We start from the raw sequence: 20135 nt of genomic DNA, 5'->3' as shown, positions 1-20135 counted from the left end.
CAGAGGTGTGTAATAACATCTCTGAACATGTTGATCCGGAAAGAATCTACAAACATCAAGGAAGAATAGAGGACCTGAATATTATTTAAATGGAGAAAGACTGAAGAAAGCTATGAGAACAGAAGGATTTGGCAGTTGTTGTATATAAATGTCTAAAATCTAGCACACAAGTTCAGTGGGTAATAGGGAAGGCAAATAGAATATTGGACTTCATTTAAAGAGAATGAAGTATAAAAATAGGGAACTATTGCAAAAATTGTACAAGGTACTACTTCAGCTGGAATAGTGTAGACAGTTTTGGACCCCTTATCTAATGAAAGATATCCTGGCATTGGAGGCAATCCAGAGAAGATTGATACCAGATTCTGAGGAACTGTTTTGTGAGAAGATGATGAGTGGTTTGGCCCTGTATTCATTGGAATTTAGAGGTATGAGACCTTATTAAAGCATACAAGATTCCTGAGGACTTGATACTTGATATGGAAAGGTTGTTTCCCCTTGTGGGAAAATCCAGGGGCAAGAGAACATAATCTCAGAATAATGGGTTGTCTATATATGACAGAGATGTGGAGGAATTTCTTCTCTCAGAGGTTACTGAGTCTGTGGAATTCTTTACTGTGGAGTGCTTTAGGAGCTGAGTCATTAAGTATATTCAAAACTGAGATAGACAGATTTGTAACACAAAGGGAAGCAAGAATTGTGGGGAAAGTGCAGAAAAGAGGAGCTGAGAATTATCAGATTAGCCATGATCTCCCATTGAATGGTGCAGTAGACTCAATGGGCTGAATGGCCTACTTCTGCTCCAATGACTTACAGTCTTAAGCAAATCCCAATATTGCTAATTGTATCCTTTCTCCATAATAGATTTGAAATGAAAAGATCTATCAAGCACGTCACTTTAACAAACACAAGAATTTAAATTTATTATTAATTAGGAAGCTGAACTGGTTAACACAATTTGTAATATGAAAGTGTAAATTTTACCTCTCTAAATAACCCCAAATACACACACTTCAGGTAAAAGTGAAAGAAATGAACAAAGTGAATCACTTTTAAAAAACATTTCCTGTCCAAAGGCGGCTATTCTTATTGCAAAAAGGAGAAGACATAGATGTTCTGCAGCCTATCAATCCGATGGTCTTTTGCATGTGGTCAAATTATTAATCATGCACGTTTATCTCTGGGACTTTAACAAACACAGCTTGCTTAGGACATATACTGCTGCAAAGTGTTCTTCTGGAAGAGTGACTGAAATCAGGTTTCAAACTAAATTCACCACAAAGGTGCTTCAAACGAAAGGAGGCATGAGCTGAGCGGCTTGATCTCAGCAGGTTCTCGCCAGCTGATCCACCTACTGATCAAACAAGCTAGCCATGAAACTCACGCAGGTGACACCTGTGAAGTGAGTTCGAACAAGTGTCTGAAGCCACATGATTTTTAAGAAGCCTAAGAAAGGTTTCAACGTCCCAAAGACTTTCCAGTTCCTTTTTCCCCCAAACCAAATCCAGATATCCACACATAACTGGGAGTAGATCCATTTTCCACAGACTTTCCAAACTCAAGTCCTCAAATAAATGTTACTTTTGAAACAATTTCATTACACTCTGTACCTCAATATTCTGTAGCTTCCTTCCATTTAAATAATATTTTGCTTTTCTATTCTCCCTACCATTGTAGAAACATTCACTGTTTCCCACATTGTACTCTATTGGCCAAATGTTAGCTCACTTACTTAACCTACTAATATATTTCTTTGCAAAGTCTCCACCTCACAACTTGCTTTCCTACTTGTCTTTACATTATCAGCAAATGTGGATACAACACATTCTGCCCTTTTATCTACCTCATTAATTTAAATTGTAAATGATCCATACGTAAAATATTATTATTTATCATGTGGTTTGGGGTCAAGACAGACTAGTCAAGGGGAAGGTAAAGTCAAGAACTGTATTCAGGCTTCGACTTGAGAGTAACACTATTTATTATGCATGAATACTAAATACTGTTATACACAGTAAAGGTCAAAAATCACACAACTCTGGGTTGTAGTCCAACAGGTTTATTTGAAAATGCAAGCTTTCGGAGACTTGCTCCTTCTTCAGGTGATAGTGAGAGAGTGGCTTCGGACACAGATTTTGAAAAGTAAAAGTTCAAAGGTTTGTAGAACTGATGCAACTGTATTGAACAAACCTAAGATGTCTGTTAAATCTGTAATCAGTTAGGAAGGAAATGCAGGTTTTGATTGATTAATATGTAAATCCCAGAATTTCTTTCAAGTCACTGTCCTTGGATAACTAAAGGTTTTATCAGTATCGCAAATGCGACATCTCAGGTCAGACAATGCATTTTAAGTGTGAGGCCTTGTTCAGAAACTGTCCATGTTTTAAGTGGAGTCAGACTGGTTTTATTTCCAAGGTAGGAAATTTATAAAATACCACATTGACTGTTTACAAATTGTGTGCTTTTTGAACAAAATAGAACGTATCTGTAATTATAAATCTGCAAATGCAAATTCACTCCATAGACTTATGTGTGCGTGTGTGTGAGAGAAAGAGAGAGGGGGAGAGAGAGAGCGAGACTGTGTGCGTGTCTATGTGTGTGTTTTGTGTGTGTGTCTGTGTGTGCGTGTGCGTGCGTGAGTGATCTCTCTGTTGACTGTTCCGGTTTATTGGTTTTCTAATTGGGCTCGCTGCTGACATCTTGGAAGAATTCCCAGGGTCTCATTCGTCTGATGAGACAACCAATGAACTGGAACAGTCAACACAGTAGTCTGTGGTGGAGCAGCCACAGAAGGAGTCGAATTGCATCCCTCTGGAAGGCTGATGCCTTGGGCTTGACATGTATGCTCAAGCCGTCAGGGAATGCATGAATACCAGACTCATCAGCCGCACTTACAAGGTAGCGCAAAATGTCCCCCAGGCACAACGCAATGCATTCCATGCTCTCAAGATCAAACACAACATTGTCATCAAACCAGCAGACAAAGGAGGAGACATCATCATACAGAATAGAATGGACTACTGCAAGGAAGTATACAGACAAATGAACAATCAGAAACACTACAGACAACTACCTGCCGATCTGACCAAAGAACATACCTGTGAACTCAACAGACTGATCAGGACCTTTGATCCAGTCCCTCAGAGTATCCTATGCACTCTCATCCCGTGTACTTCTTGTGTAGGGGATTTCTACTGCCTTCTGAAGATACACAAAGCAACACACCTGGATGTTCCATCATATCAGGCAATGGGACCCTGTGTGAGAATCTCTCTAGTTATGTCAAGAGCATCTTGAAATCCATTGTACAGGGAACCCCCAGCTTCTGTCGCAACACTAGAGATTTCTTACAGAAACTCAGCACTCACAGACCAGTCAAACCAGGAACATTCCTCATCACAATGGACATTTTGGCACTCTACATGAGCATCCCCTATAATGACAGCATCGCTGCTACAGCCTCAGTACTCAATATCAACAACTGCCCAATTTCCAGATGCCATCCTACAACTCATCCGCTTCATCATCGACCACAATGTCTTCACCTTCAGCGACCAGTTCTTCCTCTAGACACACGGAACACGCATGGGGACCAGATTTGCACCCAAATATGCTAATATTTTCTTGTACAAGTTTAAAAAAGACTTCTTTGCTGCACTGGACCTCCGACCAATGATATACACCAGATACATTGATGACATCTTCTTCCTTTGGGCTCATGGTGAGGAATCACTGAGATAACTACATCGTGATGTCAACAAGTTTCATCCCACCATCAGACTTACCATGGACTACTCTTTAGAATTAGTCTCATTCTTGGTCATATCTCCATCAGGGACAGATACCTCAATCACTCACTCTATCACAAGCCTATGGATAACCTCACGATACTGCACTTCTCTAGCTTCCACCCGAAACATATTGAAAAAGCTATTCCCCTAAAGCAAGCCCTACACATACACAGGATCTGTTCAGAGGAAGAGGAATTCGATGGACACGTGAAGGTTTTGAAGGACGCCCTCATAAGAATAGGATACGATGCTCAACTCATTGATCGCCAGTTCCGATGTGCCACAGCGAGAAACCATAATGACCTCCTCAGAAGACAGACTCGGGGTACGACTGATAGAGTACCCTTCATTGTCCAGTACTTCCTGGGTGTGGAGAAACTATGCCATGTTTTCGCAGCCTTCAACACATTATCAGTGACAATGAGCACCTCGCCATGACCTTCCCCATGCCTCCACTTATCGCCTTCAAACAACTGCCAAATCTTAAACAGACCATCGTTCACAGCAAACTACCCAGCCTTCAGGACAACATCAACCACAACACCATACAATCCTGCCACAGCAGCCTCTGCAAGATATGTCACATCATTGACATGGGCACTACCGTCACACATGGGAATGTCACCCACTACGTGCACGGCAGATATTCATGTGACTCGGACAACATTGTCTATCTCATACGCTGCAGGCAAGGATGCCCTAAGGCATGGTATATTGGCGAGACCATGCAGATGCTACGACAACAGATGAATGGACACCGCGCAACAATCGCCAGACAGGGATGTTCCCTCCCAGTGGGGGAACCTTTCAGTGGTCAAGGACATTCAGCCTCCAATCTTTGGGTAAGCATCCTCCAAGGTGGTCTTTGGGACACACAAGTCGCAGAGCAGAGGCTGATAGCCGAGTGCGGTACCCAAGAAGACGGTCTCAACCGGGATCTTGGTTCATGTTGCATTATAGGTGACCCCACCACACTATACATCTCACATATGCGTACATACACACACACTCACTCACATAAACACACACACACTCTCTCCCCCTCTCTCTCTCCCTCACACACACTCTCACTCTCTACTCCAGCTCTATCACCTTATCATATACATTGCAACAGTAAACTTATTTCAATAACTACCAAAAGGTCAGACCTCACCTTATATCAATATTTCAAGACAAATAAAGAAGATAGATTCACCTAACATAACCAGGTGGTAGAATCTGGTGTATCTGTGACTACCATGCATAGCCATGATGTAGAGATGTCAGTGTTGGACTGGGGTGGACGAGGTCAAACATCACACAACACCGGGTTATAGTTCAACAGGTTTATTTGAAAACACAAGCTGTCAGAGTCTCGCTCTTTCTTCAGGTGGTAGTGTGAGAGGTGGTCTCGGGAAGAATGTTTTGTTCAGAAAAATCTAAAGAACCAGGGGGCAAGGTTGAATAATGAGGCAAGAGATCCTCAGAAGATTTCTCAAATTAAGCGAATTGATGGCTTCCTTGAAATGAGATAAAGCATTTGAACACTTATCTGAAGTGCAGTGAAGTAGTTACCAAGGTGAAATGCAGCAAAGTATACTCTGAAGAGGTAGCACATTCATGCAAGCTAAGCAGTCCCTGTCTCCTCCACAACTCTCTGATGCTGTCAAAGGGCTGATGCAGCCATACAAATGGGGTTGAACACACAATTCCACAAGTAAAGAACAGTCTTGGGCCTCCATTTGAAGCAGCAACATCTCCAAGTCAGTATTTCCTTTTATGCGGTAGGCGCCAATGCTGACAACATCGTTATCCAGCAAGGCACCCATAAAGTCTCAGCATTTTTTCAGTCTTAGTGGGTGTTCAATTCCTATTTGACCCCCAAAGAGGAATCTCACTTTTGAATATTCAATCGGTGGTCTCATCACCAGGGAAATCGGCAGACTCCTTTATTAACACTTCACACATATATGCCATTGGGCATTGATGAATGAGCTTATTCAATATAGAACAGTATAAAGACAAAGTTACAGATTTTGTTCCAGTAAAGAAGACACAACATTGGAGCAGGCAGTCCAGCAAACAATGCAGGCTGAGGGAAAAGCACATCATGTGGATGCATACTGATACAATCTCAAGGATTATTCTGAGCCCATAGGTTGGCCAGGCTGAAAGATATCTATATCTCCCAAAGGGAATCACACTAAAATTGAAGGAGAGGCCAGAAACAGAATTTTGAAACACTGGTATAATGGCGCAAAAAAGCACTGCAGCGATAGGATTGCTCAAAGGGAAAGTCACATGCTGCCTGTGTAGCAAATTCAGTCACTAACAACAACTTTGAAAAGTAAGGTTGCCTTTTCAGATTTATTTTGAGAGATCACCCCCACAATGTGGGAGATTCCAGCAAGTTGAACAAGAAATACTTTCTTCATCACATTGAGGTTGATGACCACATCAAGATCCTTGGTCAGTCACTCCAAATGTCAATTTTTTAATACCAAATTATTTCTTGATTCAGGATCAATCATTACTGTACCGTCTCCAAGTGTAAAGTTACTTTACACAATGTGTTCGATCAGATCAAGACTCTTGAGGGTGTTAGCCTTCCAGTTTGAAGCTGGATTGAAGTGACGCATACTTAAGTTGGTAAAGTATTTGCAGAGACTTTTTATGTCATCAGGAACAAAACGATACTCTTGTTAAGTCACCAGGTTTTCACATAATTAGATTTCTTTTTCTTAATTCTTTCATAGTGAATAGGGATAGAAAGTGCTTTAGATGATACTAAAATAAGCGTGAAATAAGTTGCAATGAAGAAACAAGATATTTACAAATTTTTATGGAAAGGTTAGGTGATTGGGCCAAAATTTGGTAGATGAAGTTTAACGTAGAAGTGTGAGGTTGTCCGTTTTGGTCAGAGCAATAGAAAGGCAACTTATTATCTAAAGAATATTAAAGAACCAGATGGGATTTTACCATAATAGATGATGGCTTCATGGTCATCATTACTGAGGCTAGCTTCTAAATTCCAGATTTTATAAATTGGTGTGGTGTTTTTAGAGCCCATGTCCTCAGAAAATTAGCTTGGGCCCCTGAATTTATAGTCCTGTGACATTACCACTATATGCCCTCTTTCTCCATTTGGTGCAATGCTCTCCATGTCAGCAAGATGCTTTTGGGCTGCTTGATGATTTCAACCAATAAGGTGTAGAGAAAGTTCAGAGTGCTTTGTTGCAGAGGGATCTGGGTGTCCTTGTGCATGAATTGCAAAAAACTAGAAAACAGGTAAAACAAGTAATAAGGAAGGGAAATGGAATACTTGCAATAATTGCTAAGGGAATACAATATGAAAGCAAGGAAGTGATGCTGCTATTGTAATAAGTTGAGATCACACCTGAAGTTTTGCACAGAAGTTTGGCCACTCACTTGAGGAGGAATGTAGTTATACTGGAGGCAGTTCACAGGAGGTTCACTGAATTGGTTCCAGAGATGAAGGGTTTTTCTTATGAAGCGAGATTGACCAGTTTAGACCAATAAACTCTGGACTTTAGAAGAATGAGAGGATATCTAATTGAGGTACATATGATGCTAAAGTGGATTGACAAAGTAGACATACAAAAAGATGTTTCCTCAAGTTGGATTCAATTCCTCAATCTAGAACGAGGGGTCATTGTGTTTGGATAAGGGGCAGCAGATTTAAAACAGAGATGAGGAGAAATTACTTCTCTCATAGGATGGCGAATCTGCAGAATTTACTACCCCAAAAGAATAGATGTTGAGTTATGGAGTAAATTTAAGGAGGGGGTAGACAGATTTTTAATTAGTAATGGGTTGAAGGGTTATAGAGCACAAACAGGAAACTCCAGTTGGGACCGAGTTCAGATCAGCCCAGCCATGGTTATATCAAATGGTGGAGCAGGCTTGGGGGGCTGAATTGCCTCCTCTTGGTTCCTAGTTCTTATGTTCTTATACAAGTGTCACTGGCAAGACCAACATTTGTTGTCCATCCTTCATTAAGTTGGTTAGTAAGCCTTTTCACTGAGCAGTTCAGAGTCAAACTCACTGTAGTGGGTTGTGGAGTCAAATTTAGGCTGATCTTGGGAAGGATGGTAAATTTGCTTCCCTAAAGAATATTAGTGAGCCAGATGGGATTTTACAAGAATTGATGACGGTTTCATGTTCAACATAACTGAGGCTAGCTTCTAAGTTCCACGTCAGCAAGGTGCTTTCGGGTTGTTTGATGATTTCAACCAATAACCCATTGTCCATTCAGTTATGAACTGCTATGCTCAGGTGATTGTTAGATTTCATTGTGTGAGGCTCTCTCTCAGCCTGTCCAAAAAGATGTGTTTTTTACCCAAAGAAGACTGGACGGTATTATAGAAGATGTCCTGCTGAAGTCCTACTGAAGTTCTATGTCAAGACGACTGGATGATTTTTCTGTGAGGAATTTTCTCAGTTTTTCCAAGGATTTGGTCAGCATTGCAAACCCTCACTATTTGGGTTAGTTTTGTCATTTCCAGAAGGAGATTCTGCAGTAACCTCTTACCACCCCACTACCACTTCCCCTCCCCACCAGCAGCACAGCAAACTTCAATGGCCTGAAAGGCTTACTTCTGCTTCTATGTCTACATCGTACGCTCTGCATTTTCAGTTCTCGATGCAGTATGTCAAGATTTCTCCGACACTTTTCTAGATCAGAGAGAGCTGAATCCTTCAACTAGTGAAGTGAGGCTAGTTGTTAGATGAGCAGTGCTTATGAGAAGGCACTACATAATGAAGAAGTGATGAAAGTCCAAGTACTTTCAGCTTAATGGAGTAGTCACACTGAGTTTGTACAAGAGCACAAGGTACAGGAAGCGCTACATGAGCAGAAAAGTTTTTCAGCAGTGCAGAAGCATGAGTCTAGTGTTCTACTTTCATATGAGAGCTGAGAAAACCCTGTCTAGAGACAAACTCAGATGTGACAATAGGCAGTTCATATATTCCCCATGTCATCTTTTTGTTCAGAGTGCTTTGTGACAGCTCCTGTTGCAGTCCCAGCAGCACTGACTGTGAATCTTCCAGTCAAAAACAACAATCTCTGAAGACAGCTTCATTGATTCTTCAGTCCTTCAGCGTATTCTTTGAAGAAACAAATCTATACTCTGTTGCCTTCTGAGTGGTTCACTCATCTCTTTGTCACAGAAGTGAAAACACGGTGCAGGAATCACAAGATGTTGCTTTCTTGCTATTCTAATTGAATGGCGGTAATCCTCAGCTCTTCTCCAAAGCTGCATTTTTGTCATTCAGTCATCTTTTACTGTCCGATTCTCTCTTCAAGGTATTGTGAAGGAGATAAAATTATCCCTGTTGGAAATTGGAGCTCCCTTTAAATCTGAATTCTTTTAGTATTCAATATCTTTTCCTATTTCCTCATTTAACTGTGTTAGTGTAGCTTTCTACAAACACAAAACCAATCTCTGGCATATGAAAACAAAGGAAGGGTCACAAGAATCACCAAAGTCATAAAGTTTGACGGAACTGATGTCAAAGAAGCACATCCATGGTGGCACAGGCCAAGCAGAGACATGCCAGGGAGTTCCTGGGGGCCTGGCATTCTGGCTGGAGCTCCGCTGGCGAGCACATTGGGCTGGACCCGATATACAGGCTACTGAAGAACAGGACTGGGGGTGGTGCCAACCACCCCAGCAAACCGAGGCATATGGATCGCAGGCGGGACAGAGCACTGGCGCTTCAACAGAGGCGCACTGGCGATATTGCCTAGCGGGGTGGCAAAGTGTCTGCAATCAAACACACCGGCTCATCAAGCAAGTCTGCACCCTTAACTAGGGAGAGAACAGGGCCCCTTCAAGATCAGCGAGGTCCTGTGTGTGTGGAGCCACAGGAGATGAGTGAGATTCTAAACAAATATTGCTTGTCAGTATTTACTGTGGAGAAAGACATGGAAGCTAGGGAACTTGGGGAAATAAATAGTGACGTCTTGAACAGAGTCCACATTACAGAAGAGGAGGTGCTGAAGGTCTTAAAACACATAAAGGTAGATAAATCCCCAAGAATAGAACGAGCTAGCAGAGGAAGTGGTGAAGGCTGGTACAATTACAACATTTAAAAGGCATCTGGGTTGGTACATGAATAGGAAGAGTTTAGAGGGATATGGGCCAAATGCTGGCAAATGGGACAAGGTCAGATTGGGATGTCTGGTCAGCAGGGATGAATTGGACTGAAGGGTCTGTTTCCATACTCTACACTGTATTTATCGGGTGCCCCCTCATTAATACAGTGTTTGGGAGAATGGCATGCTTATCCAAAGGGAAGAATAAAGATGGCTACCATCAAAATCTGCGAACTAAAGCCTGCAAAATATCAAGGATGTATACCCCACCATTTCAAATCATAGGGACCTATTCTATAGACAGTTGGTTTCCTATTCTATTCTATTGGGTATTCTATTGGCTGGACAGTTGGTTTGTGAAGCAGTGTGAGGCCGACAGCATAGGTTCAATCCCCACACCAGCTAAAGTTACCATGAAGGACTCTCCTTCCCAATCTTTCCCCTCGCCTGTGGTGTAGTGACCCTCAGGTTAAATCACCACCACTTGTCTCTCTCTAATAAGAGAGTAGGCCTGTGGTCTGGTCAGACTATGGCAACTGTTTTAATTTGGGCATTCACATATAACCAGTTGGGGTGGGGAGTGGGTGCACAGACCGATATGCAGACAGGGGAGAGGTAGGGAATGCAGCCTGCTACCCAGGACAGACGTGGGATGGGATCCGGGAGAGGGGGAGTGTTATGATCAAGAACCAGCTGCCAGTTGGCCAAATAGAGTTGTGGATCGAAGGCATGTACTCGTAGTCCCTCTTGCTCCATAGAAAAGTAAACTTCAAAAAAACATACTTACCTTGGTGGTAACAGTTCTCAGCAGTCCTTTTAAGAATGAATGGATGAGCTCCATTAGGAGCCAAAACAATGAGTGTTTCAGTGCCCCTGAAGTTCCTTAAAAGGTCCTTAATCAGGAATTAAGCCTCTATACTCATATACCTAGGGGGCCTAATTTCAACTTCAATTAGGATATTTGGATGGTTTAGCTCTTGCAATTACACAAATCAAGTATGGCATATTGGTCCTTAAACTGCTTCCATTTGCCTGTTTTCCACCCAGAAATGGGCTCTGCAAGGACTAATTTCTCCCCCTTAATGTTAAAATAATAAAGACCACTTTTAAAATCATTCTTTAGTCAATACCATGTATTTCCTTTTCCAAGGCTTTATATATAATTGTAAAAACAGTCTTCAGCTGGCAGCACAATTCAAATATCAGAATATGGAAAGAAGAGCAGTCCAAGACACTAACTTTAGTGGTGGAAGTTTGCAGATTTAATTAAAGTGAAAATTCACAAGATTTGGCAATCTGCACATTCCTCATCCATCACACTGATGTCTTAAACCAACTGATTTTATTTTTCAAAACTCTATTTTGTTTTTTGTACTAACCTCATTTATTTCTTCTTTCATGGTACAATAATGCAAGTTTGTTTCCAGTTTTTCTCCATATTGATCTGCCTTTGCACTCCATTGTACGCTCTCACTCTCTAAAGCTTTCAGTTTTTGCTGTAGAGAATCCACTGAAGCCTCAATGAATTTCTACTCAAAAGAAAATGATCAACGGTAAGCCAGCTAGAGATAAGATACACTTCTATGTGTCACAATGGAAAATTTTCTGTACCATCTAAAATTAACTTACAGATTGCTGAGTAATGGAGATGATATCCATTGCCAGTGTGAGGGACAATTTGTACAAATGGCTCACATGTGACTGCTTTTCTTGATGGTGACTAAGTTGCATCTTTGCTTCTCTGCTACTGTCTGACATTGTTAACAGTTCTGGATATTCTAGTTCTCCAGTCTTCTTCATAACCTCAAGCTGAAATGAAGTCCGTGAATTTATAATTGATAACAAAAGTCACTACAATAACAACCTATATATAAACAATCTCTATAATGTAATAAAAGATACCAAAGTCAATTCACTGGAGCAGCTCCAAAAACCAAATAAAATCACATAAGGAAATGTTAGTGCAAACGACCAAATGTTTGGTCAGCTAGGTAGATGTTAAGAATTTCTTAGAGTAGGAACACAAGGTAGAGGGACAGAGGAATGTATAGAAGGAATTCCAGAGATTACAGAATGGGCAGTTGAAAGCAGGTCCCCAATAATGAAGTAACAAAACTAAGGGATGCTCTAGAGGCTAGAATTAGAGGTCTGCTGATATGTTGGAGGAATATTTGCCTGCAGGAACTTGCAGCAACAACGGGAGAGGTCATCGAGGGATTTGAAATTAAGTATGAGAATACTAAAATTAAACTCTGCTTAATTGGGAACCACTGTAGGTTAGTGAGCACAAGATGAATGAACAGACTTGATTGAATGGGGATTTGGCAGTAGAATTTTGGATAACATCAAATCCATGGAGAATACGAAAACCAAGGAATATTAGTAGTAATAACTTGGAAATATAATTAATCTAATTGTTATGATGTTAATACCCAGAAAGTCAGATCGAAGACTGAAATTTGGGTTGATGTATGATATTCAACAAGGTGATGGGTGGAGAGAGAGACAGAGAGAGAGAGAAAGAGCCAGAGAGATGGGGTGGGGGCCTCCCATAGAAGTAACATCATTTTGCTGCCAATAGCTCAAGGAGTGAGACCTGATGTGTTTCATACCTTGGCATCACCCTCTGCCCAATGCAGAAACTATTTTGACATGGACAGGAAAAGCTCCTTAATTCAGAATCAATTAAATTCTTATGAGGGAGGTGGAAAGATGAGGAAATCCTGAGATGCAAGAAAAGGTCACCTCAAGCTTCAGTGATGCCTCCCATGACAGTCTTGTGGAAGCAGGCTGTGAACAGAGACAGGTCTTTTCTTCAGAAGAATGGGGAAGGGATCCTCAGTCATAACCAAGAAGATATGGCTAGAAATGGCAGAAACAGAGTAGCCAATGAGTTGGCGACAAAGCCTAGATTTAGTGCAGAAGGTTATTGAATGACACGGTGCGATCTGGAACAGTTAATAGTGATAGAAGCTGGCATCTGGGAATCCTCAGTTGAATGAAAAGTGTCCATTGAAATCAGAGGCAAGATCACAGCCCATAAACAGGGCTATATCAAGCACCAGTGTTAGCATGGAGGCATTCAGTTAACCTGCATCCAAGACCCATGCTCAGACATGGACGAATCCTGCATTATGATGGCTGAATGGCTTCCACGCCATGGCATGCCATAAGCTCCACACTATACATTTACACTGCCTTAGAGTGAACAGCACATAGGCAACATGAGGCAGCTTGGTTTTGCCTATGTTCCTGCTTGCAGGAGAAACATTCTCAAAATGTCAGGGTACATCAACAACCAACTGTTATCACCACAGTGACACTAATAAAGGAAGAGGTGGCCATGCAGGTTGGGTCACTGCAGGACAGCATGTTACAGAGTGAGGTAGGTGCAAAGTATGAAGATTTCCTAAAGATTTTGTTCCATTACTCAGACCTTCAACACCACTGCATGCCCCTCATTAATAAGAAGCTGGATGAAGAGCTAAATGCTACACTTTAATATTCCCATTTGGTCTAGCAGCAAATGAGGGAAAGACCAGTGATACAAACACACTAGAAAGCTCAGAGGATGGAACAACAATGGAAGATACTGTCACATCATTCCTGTGCATTCTTCACCAGTACAGATAGACACATACATGTCAGTGGGCTCTGTTATGTGTCTAGAATGGTAGGCACAATTTGGTGAGCACCGTGTAGATAAACAAGATGGGTAGTGGAGTCAGTGCTAACCACAGACTTTACAGAAACATAGGAGAGGCCCAATGATGCTCCACTCCTTATAGATAGTGAGGCTTAGGTGCCATCTGCAAGGTAGCAGAAACTCCAGGTGATGTATGACATTTGTGAGGATCTGTCTGTATTTCCAGAGACAATGTAATTCCACTTAAAGGCAATGGAGGAGTTCATCCATGACATGTGCGACTCCATATTATTAGATGTGGTTCACTTGGTGTTTTCCTCTGGATCCAGTGTTATTTCCCACTGGAATGCCAGGTTGTACAGTCCTCAGCAGCTGATAATCCTGGGGAAATACCTCAAGGCTCCCAAATCTACTGAGGCATCAATAGCAGGCCTATTTAAAAGCAGTTAATTATGACTCTTGCCTGTGTGTGGGGTTGCATACAGGGCTCAGACGTCACGACTTTACTGATTACCCCTTGTCCCCAGGATCCAGGCACAAAGATGTTCGGGTTGTTTGAAGAGCTGAGGCAGTTCAGTTGGGATCTTTTAAGGACGTGGGTGCTATAGCAGCTTTCTGCAAACCTTCCACATGCTGGCAGGAATCACTGTGGTCACACACAACCAGACTATCAACTGAAAATACTTCCTATTCTCAAAGGCTACTGGGAGGAGGGAGCCTTGATGGTATGTTGAGCATAATTAATGGACTCCTGCACTTGGGAAAATCCAGCCTCGGCCCTGAAGCGGACTGCACTTGATTACCATATTATATTGAAATGTTGATGTGTTGATCTGTCCAAATGTCATGGTATCCATGACCTAATTTATGCAAATAGGCTGCTGACTAAGAGAGACCACAGCTGTTTCCTCGGACAATCCGCTGGCATAGAATTTGACAGCCAATCTTGTCTGTAAGGCAAAAGGCCCTGGGTAGCTGCCACTCCCCAGAAGCCTCAATTCTTGATCCGTTATTCCCCATAGTTCTACCAGAACCTCGTTGAAAAAGTGCAGTCTGTGCAGACACTGGTGCTCAAACATCCCCACGTAGCCCAACCCCTGCTGCACCTATTGAACTGGGTAGCACCTTCTGCTGACAGGTTGCCCCAGTTGCCTAGTCACTCAGCTCCAGTGGCTTTCTCTGGCTGCAGGAGTTTCTCTGGCTGCTATATAGCTGCACCCTACAGCTGCATCCCCAACTATGGACTACTGTCCTCCTCACTGAGTGAGTCCAAACCTGAAAATGTTTAGCCTATCGCCAGATGAAATCTCAACTGCTTTGAGGCTCTGATTGATCTTTGTCCAACTTCGAGTGGCTTAGGTCCTGGGAGATACTTTTCCAGCAAACCACCTCAGATTCGCCCTCTGCAGAGCCACCAGATCTGACAGTCTGGATTGTCTAAGGATACATGTTGCAGACAAGATCACAGACCCGACATTTTCCCTTCTGAATCTACTGGCCAATTTTTCACCTCATTGCTTTTGCATACCCTCCATCACTCCATGCTTCCTGTGTGCTCCTGGAAGGATTGTAAATACCTGGTAAAATTGGGCTTTACTGGTGCCTTTTTTTTTGTAAGTGCCTTGCTACCTCCATTCAGTCCGTCATCAATCCACTGCATTTGGAAGAATCAGCCAATAGCTGGAAGAGATCAGGCACCTGTCTGCCATAAGGAGGAATTTTAACCATGGCAATGATGGAGCAGAAAGTGGCTGCCACTTTTGCCTTCTTTCTTCTTATTCACTTCCAAGAGATTCCAATTAAAATGTAAAGTGCCAGCAATGTGTATGGGGGACTATGATGATCTCACAGTGAGGAAACGTTTTCAGTGGTGAAACGCATCATCAGCTGACAATGCAGCAGATCCTGCGGAGACATGAGCACCTGGATGTTGAAAGGATCTTTCCTCCGATGGGGCTCCGAGCCCCTTTCCCCCTCTCCCATTTCTGAAGAAGGGTCCTGACCCGAAACATCAGCTTTCCTGCTCCTTTGATGCTGCCTGGCCTGCTGTGTTCCTCCAGCTCCACACTGTGTTATTTCAGAGTCCAGCATTGGCAGTTCTTACTATCTCAAGGTGACACCAGGGCTTTTCAAATTTGAATTGCATTTAGAGATATTTCAGATTGTTTTCACTTTATTCACGTGTGCATCACCCTTATTCAGTGAGACTAGCTTCGACAGAGAGATCAGTCTACTGACACATCTCCTGGTTGGCACATATTAGTGATTATAAGGAATTAGGGGCATTTTGTATTGTGGAAGAATTCACATTCACTCTTTCTCGAATGTTTATGTTAGTGTCTTGTGTTTTACTGGCTATTCTGTACAATATGGCTTAACTTGCAGACTCAGGTGGTTCTCTCTTCACCAACAACAACAACAAAAACAAGAGATAACAAGGTGTAGAGCTGGATGAACGCAGCAGGCCAAGCAGCATCAAAGGAGCAGGAAGGCTGACGTTTCAGGCCTGGACCCTTCTTCAGAAATGGGGGAGGTGAAGGGGGTTCTGAAATAAATAGGGAGAGAGAGGGAGGCGGATAGAAGATGGATAGAGGAGAAGATAGGTGGAGAGGAGACAGACTGGTCAAAGAGGCAACAAAAACAAAGCTGCTAGAAAAGCTCAGCAGGTCTGGCAGCATCTGTGGAGGAGAAAACAGAGTTAACGTTTCAGGTCCGGTGACTCTTCCTCTCTTCTCGTATTGTAAAAGGCATTGTGAAAGATGACTCTTAGTGGGGACATTTGAGATGTTAGCAGTGGGACATGGAGTTTTATGGAGTTTCAAAAAGGTGGATTGCTTTAATTAAGCAGGACAGGAAATTTTGATCTCTCAATGAATGGTTGAGATACAGAGATAAAATCAGCAGTGTGTTTGCAGCATGTCAAGCATTATACTGTCTTTTAACAGGTATATACTTGTAATACATTTGCCATGAATACCCATCAACATAAAGTAGCTTTGTCAGGACAAGTGTGGCAGATGCTCTCCAGAAGGCTTGGGAATGTAATACCCTCCTATGTAAAGTCATCTGTCATAAATCAGATCACGCAGGAATGTTTGTTTGGATTACATTCCACAGGAAACATTGCAAAGCTCCTTTAGGTTCAGTAGACCAAGTGAAAATGCATCCTTCACTGGCATGAGTGCACCAAAATGCTAGCAGCTAACAGGCAATAATGTCAATGAAAATCTGTGGCATCACTTGATCTTGTACAAATGGCAACAGGCACGCTTTTAAATTATAGTCATAAGACCAAAGCAACTCCAGCAAAAGACATATCGTCACTGTTGCAAAATTTTTGCTGATACATATTCTGCATTCAATCGATCTTCCCGCTTCCTTGAACCGCCAAAGATCAGTGACAGTTTCTTTACCAGAGGTGGCCTGGATTTTGCAGTCTATAGTGAAACATCGATTCTTAACTGCTAACCCTGAAGAAAGCCTTGCTAACAATCTCACTGTGCAATTGATTGTGGAGCTGTTTAATAGGGGTTGTCAGCTTGAAGCTTTGGTGTCAAGCGCTCCAAGTAGCCATTTGCATTAAAGAATTTTCACAAACAGCTGGCCAGGAAACGCATAGCACTAAAATAAGCTCACTCAAAAAAAACATACAGGAATACAAAGATTAAGACTTCCGTAGGGTGTGAATGTAAAGACTGAAATATCAGAAGAAAACTAAGATTTTTTCAGAATTTGCTTTTAAAAATTTAGTAATAATCTTAATTGCAACATTTAGTAACACTCCACAAATGCAAAATTATATATTCTTATGTTCAGCTGCAGCTATTACTCAAATGTCCATTAAAAGCCCAGTTAAACCTGGTTGAACAGGAGTTGGATAAGTAGGAGAGGGGAGTTGTCATACAGAGCAGCCTCTGGTGAAGCAGTATGTGACAGATGCACAGCTTTAGAATTCCTGTTTTAACCCGTGCTATGAACTGAATCCAAGCAGATTCAGAAGGATAAGTGGTACTGGGTGCTGCCTGCAACCATCCACAAAACCTGCAAAATCCAGCTCCTAATAAAGTAAAATAATTTTTCTATATTTTAATGTCTGTAAATGTAATTTCCCACAGAAGGTTTCGGTGGTGTAAATGTGATGGTGGCAGAATATATGCAACTTGTCACTACAAAATATAGACAGGAAAACAAACTTGCAGTTCTGTATAAATATTCCCAAATCCAAACTAAAAGCCTAATTGAACAGTAACAATTTGCATTCATACAGCACCTTTGATGTAGTAAAACATCCTAAAGTGTTTTTGCAAAAGCATTAACTAACAAACTTTGACATCAAGCCCATGAAGGAGATACTAGGGCAGATGACCAAAAGCTTGATGAACAGCATTGGTTTAAAGAAGTATCTTAAAGGAGGGAGAGGCAGATTACAAACACAGAAGTTGCTGGAAAAGATCAGCAGGTCTGGCCGCACCTGTGAAGAAAAAAATCAGAGTTAACGTTTCAGGTTGGGTGACCCTTCCTCAGAACTATCCAGAGAGACAGAATAAGTGGGAGAAGGTGGGATATCCAGAACTTAGGCCTCGAACGATTGAAAGTACAATTAAAAATTGGAGTTGAGACTGTCGGGGTAAAAAGATCCAGTAGCATTGTAGGAATGAGATACATTACAAAGTGTAGGGAGAGCTGAGGCCAAGGAAGGATTGGAAAAGAATAGGAATTCTAAAGTTGGTCAACGACACTTTGGACAAATTGGGATACTAACAGCAGAGTTACAGAGAGTGGAACTTGGGAGGACGGCTAGGACATTGGTGGAAAAGTCATATTTGAAGGAAACAGAGTATGTTGTTGTTGTCCATGATGAGATTGTTAAGTGGGCAAAATACTAATATAATTTTGCCGACCTACTCTGAACCACATTATCAAGCTGTCCTTACCTAATCCAAGGACTGAAGCATTGTTTTCAGACCCTAAATGTTGACTAAATAAGCATCTGATCTCAGCATAGCCTGCTCTCTTTTGAGTAATGAGTGTCTTAAACATGCCATCGGTTATAGATATGTTGCACATTCTACATTTTTATAAGCCTTTAAATTTTGCTCTTCCTCACGGAACTGTGGCAAGGTTGATTACTCCAAATTAGAAATGTTGTCTCACCACAGGAAAGCGGGTGCTCATTCTCATAGGCCTGAATGTTGCAGACAGTGGCAAAGCAACAGCATTTGCTACTGACCTCTAAGAAACCCAGAAATATGTAGCCAGCCATATTATATGGATTCTACAGTCTTTGCTGTTATTTTGAGCCTGAGGAGATCTTCAGAGGATTACCAACAATTATGCCATCAAATAGGATAAGTAACTAATCACATGGAAGAATACATATGAACATATAAATTAGGAGCAGAAGTAGACTATTCCCACGTTTTCACTCCACCATACAACAATTTACATTTTGGTAGAGTTCTCAAATGGAAAAGTTTAGTTCCATTGTTCTCTTTTTCCTATTACTGTGAGCATTATTTCACTAAAATGTCAATGCAACTATACTAATCGGGAAAAGAACAAAACAATCATAACATAAAAGCCAAATTAGAAATGTGGTGACATTTAGAATAGAATATATCATATGAAAGATTTAGAAATGGGGTAATCAACTGATATCATTTGAATTAATCAAAATTAGACATACGGGATAAAATAACTGAAGCAAAAAAGTATGCAAACATCTTCAAGAACACTTTAATTTTTTAAAAATTTGAACACATACCTCTTCAGTGGTCTTATGAAATTTAACTGTCTTAAGAAAAATTATTTCATATTCTTTTATTTTATTCTTAACTTGTTGATGAAGATTTTGTAACTCCATGACTTTTTCATTTCTTTCTTTTAGGGAAACACCTTTCAGTGCCAAAAGCTCAGCTATTGCTATTCTGTATTCCACTTCAGCATTCAACTGCTAGAGATAAAAAATAAAAGCACCAAAATGGAATTAATAATTCATGCCACCTTGCAGTAAGTTATCACATTACAGCCCAAAACTAACCTCTGATGATAATTTCATGATGTGTTTTAATCTTATGCTTATAAATATTATATTCAAACTATGTTTCACTAAATATGTATAATATTGCTTATAATTTATATGAGATGCACATGGTGACATCAGATCAAATTTTACTTCAGTATTTATTCAAAATGAGTAGAAAAATTTGTGACAAACCCTGTAAATAAATGATAAATACATCCAAATGTATGAAAATACATCTGTGTTGACTACTAATCATCTGGAATAATCTCTAAAATCGATTACAATATATTTATGGAGGAGGAAGATAATTCAATCCATCTTAGTTTATCCTCCATAAAAGGCCTTAAAACTCCCCATTTGCAGGATCCGATTCAATGATTTCAGAGTTTTCATCTCCATCATTCGCCCTAGGAATTCATTCCATGAATTGATCACACATTCTATGAAGAAAAACTTGCTGTTTAAAATTGCTTTTGGCTTGTACAAACAAATGTTAAACTATGACCCTAGACAACAAGGTGCAGGGCTGGATGAACACAGCAGGCCAAGCAGCATCATAGGAGCAGAGAGGCGGCC

The 20135-nt window shown here is 41.2% G+C and overlaps 1 protein-coding gene across 1 annotated transcript in view; it reads right to left on the bottom strand.

Annotated features, from left to right (window-relative positions):
* The window catches only part of ccdc141 (coiled-coil domain containing 141), a 136323-nt gene that overhangs the window by 25394 nt on the left and 90794 nt on the right, over window positions 1-20135 (bottom strand). Inside the window, exons 13-15 of the mRNA XM_048599203.1 lie at window positions 19299-19487; window positions 11518-11697; window positions 11268-11417 (exon numbers count right to left, since the gene is read on the bottom strand). Of these exons, the coding sequence (XP_048455160.1) occupies window positions 11268-11417; window positions 11518-11697; window positions 19299-19487 (519 nt within the window). The remainder of the gene's footprint in view (window positions 1-11267; window positions 11418-11517; window positions 11698-19298; window positions 19488-20135) is intronic.

This window comes from Rhincodon typus, chromosome 7 (assembly GCF_021869965.1).
Source record: "Rhincodon typus isolate 14 chromosome 7, sRhiTyp1.1, whole genome shotgun sequence".
In the NCBI taxonomy this organism is placed as follows: domain Eukaryota; kingdom Metazoa; phylum Chordata; class Chondrichthyes; order Orectolobiformes; family Rhincodontidae; genus Rhincodon; species Rhincodon typus.
The sequence above is the reverse complement of the archived record's forward strand: the minus strand, read 5'-3'. Positions and strand labels throughout refer to the sequence as shown.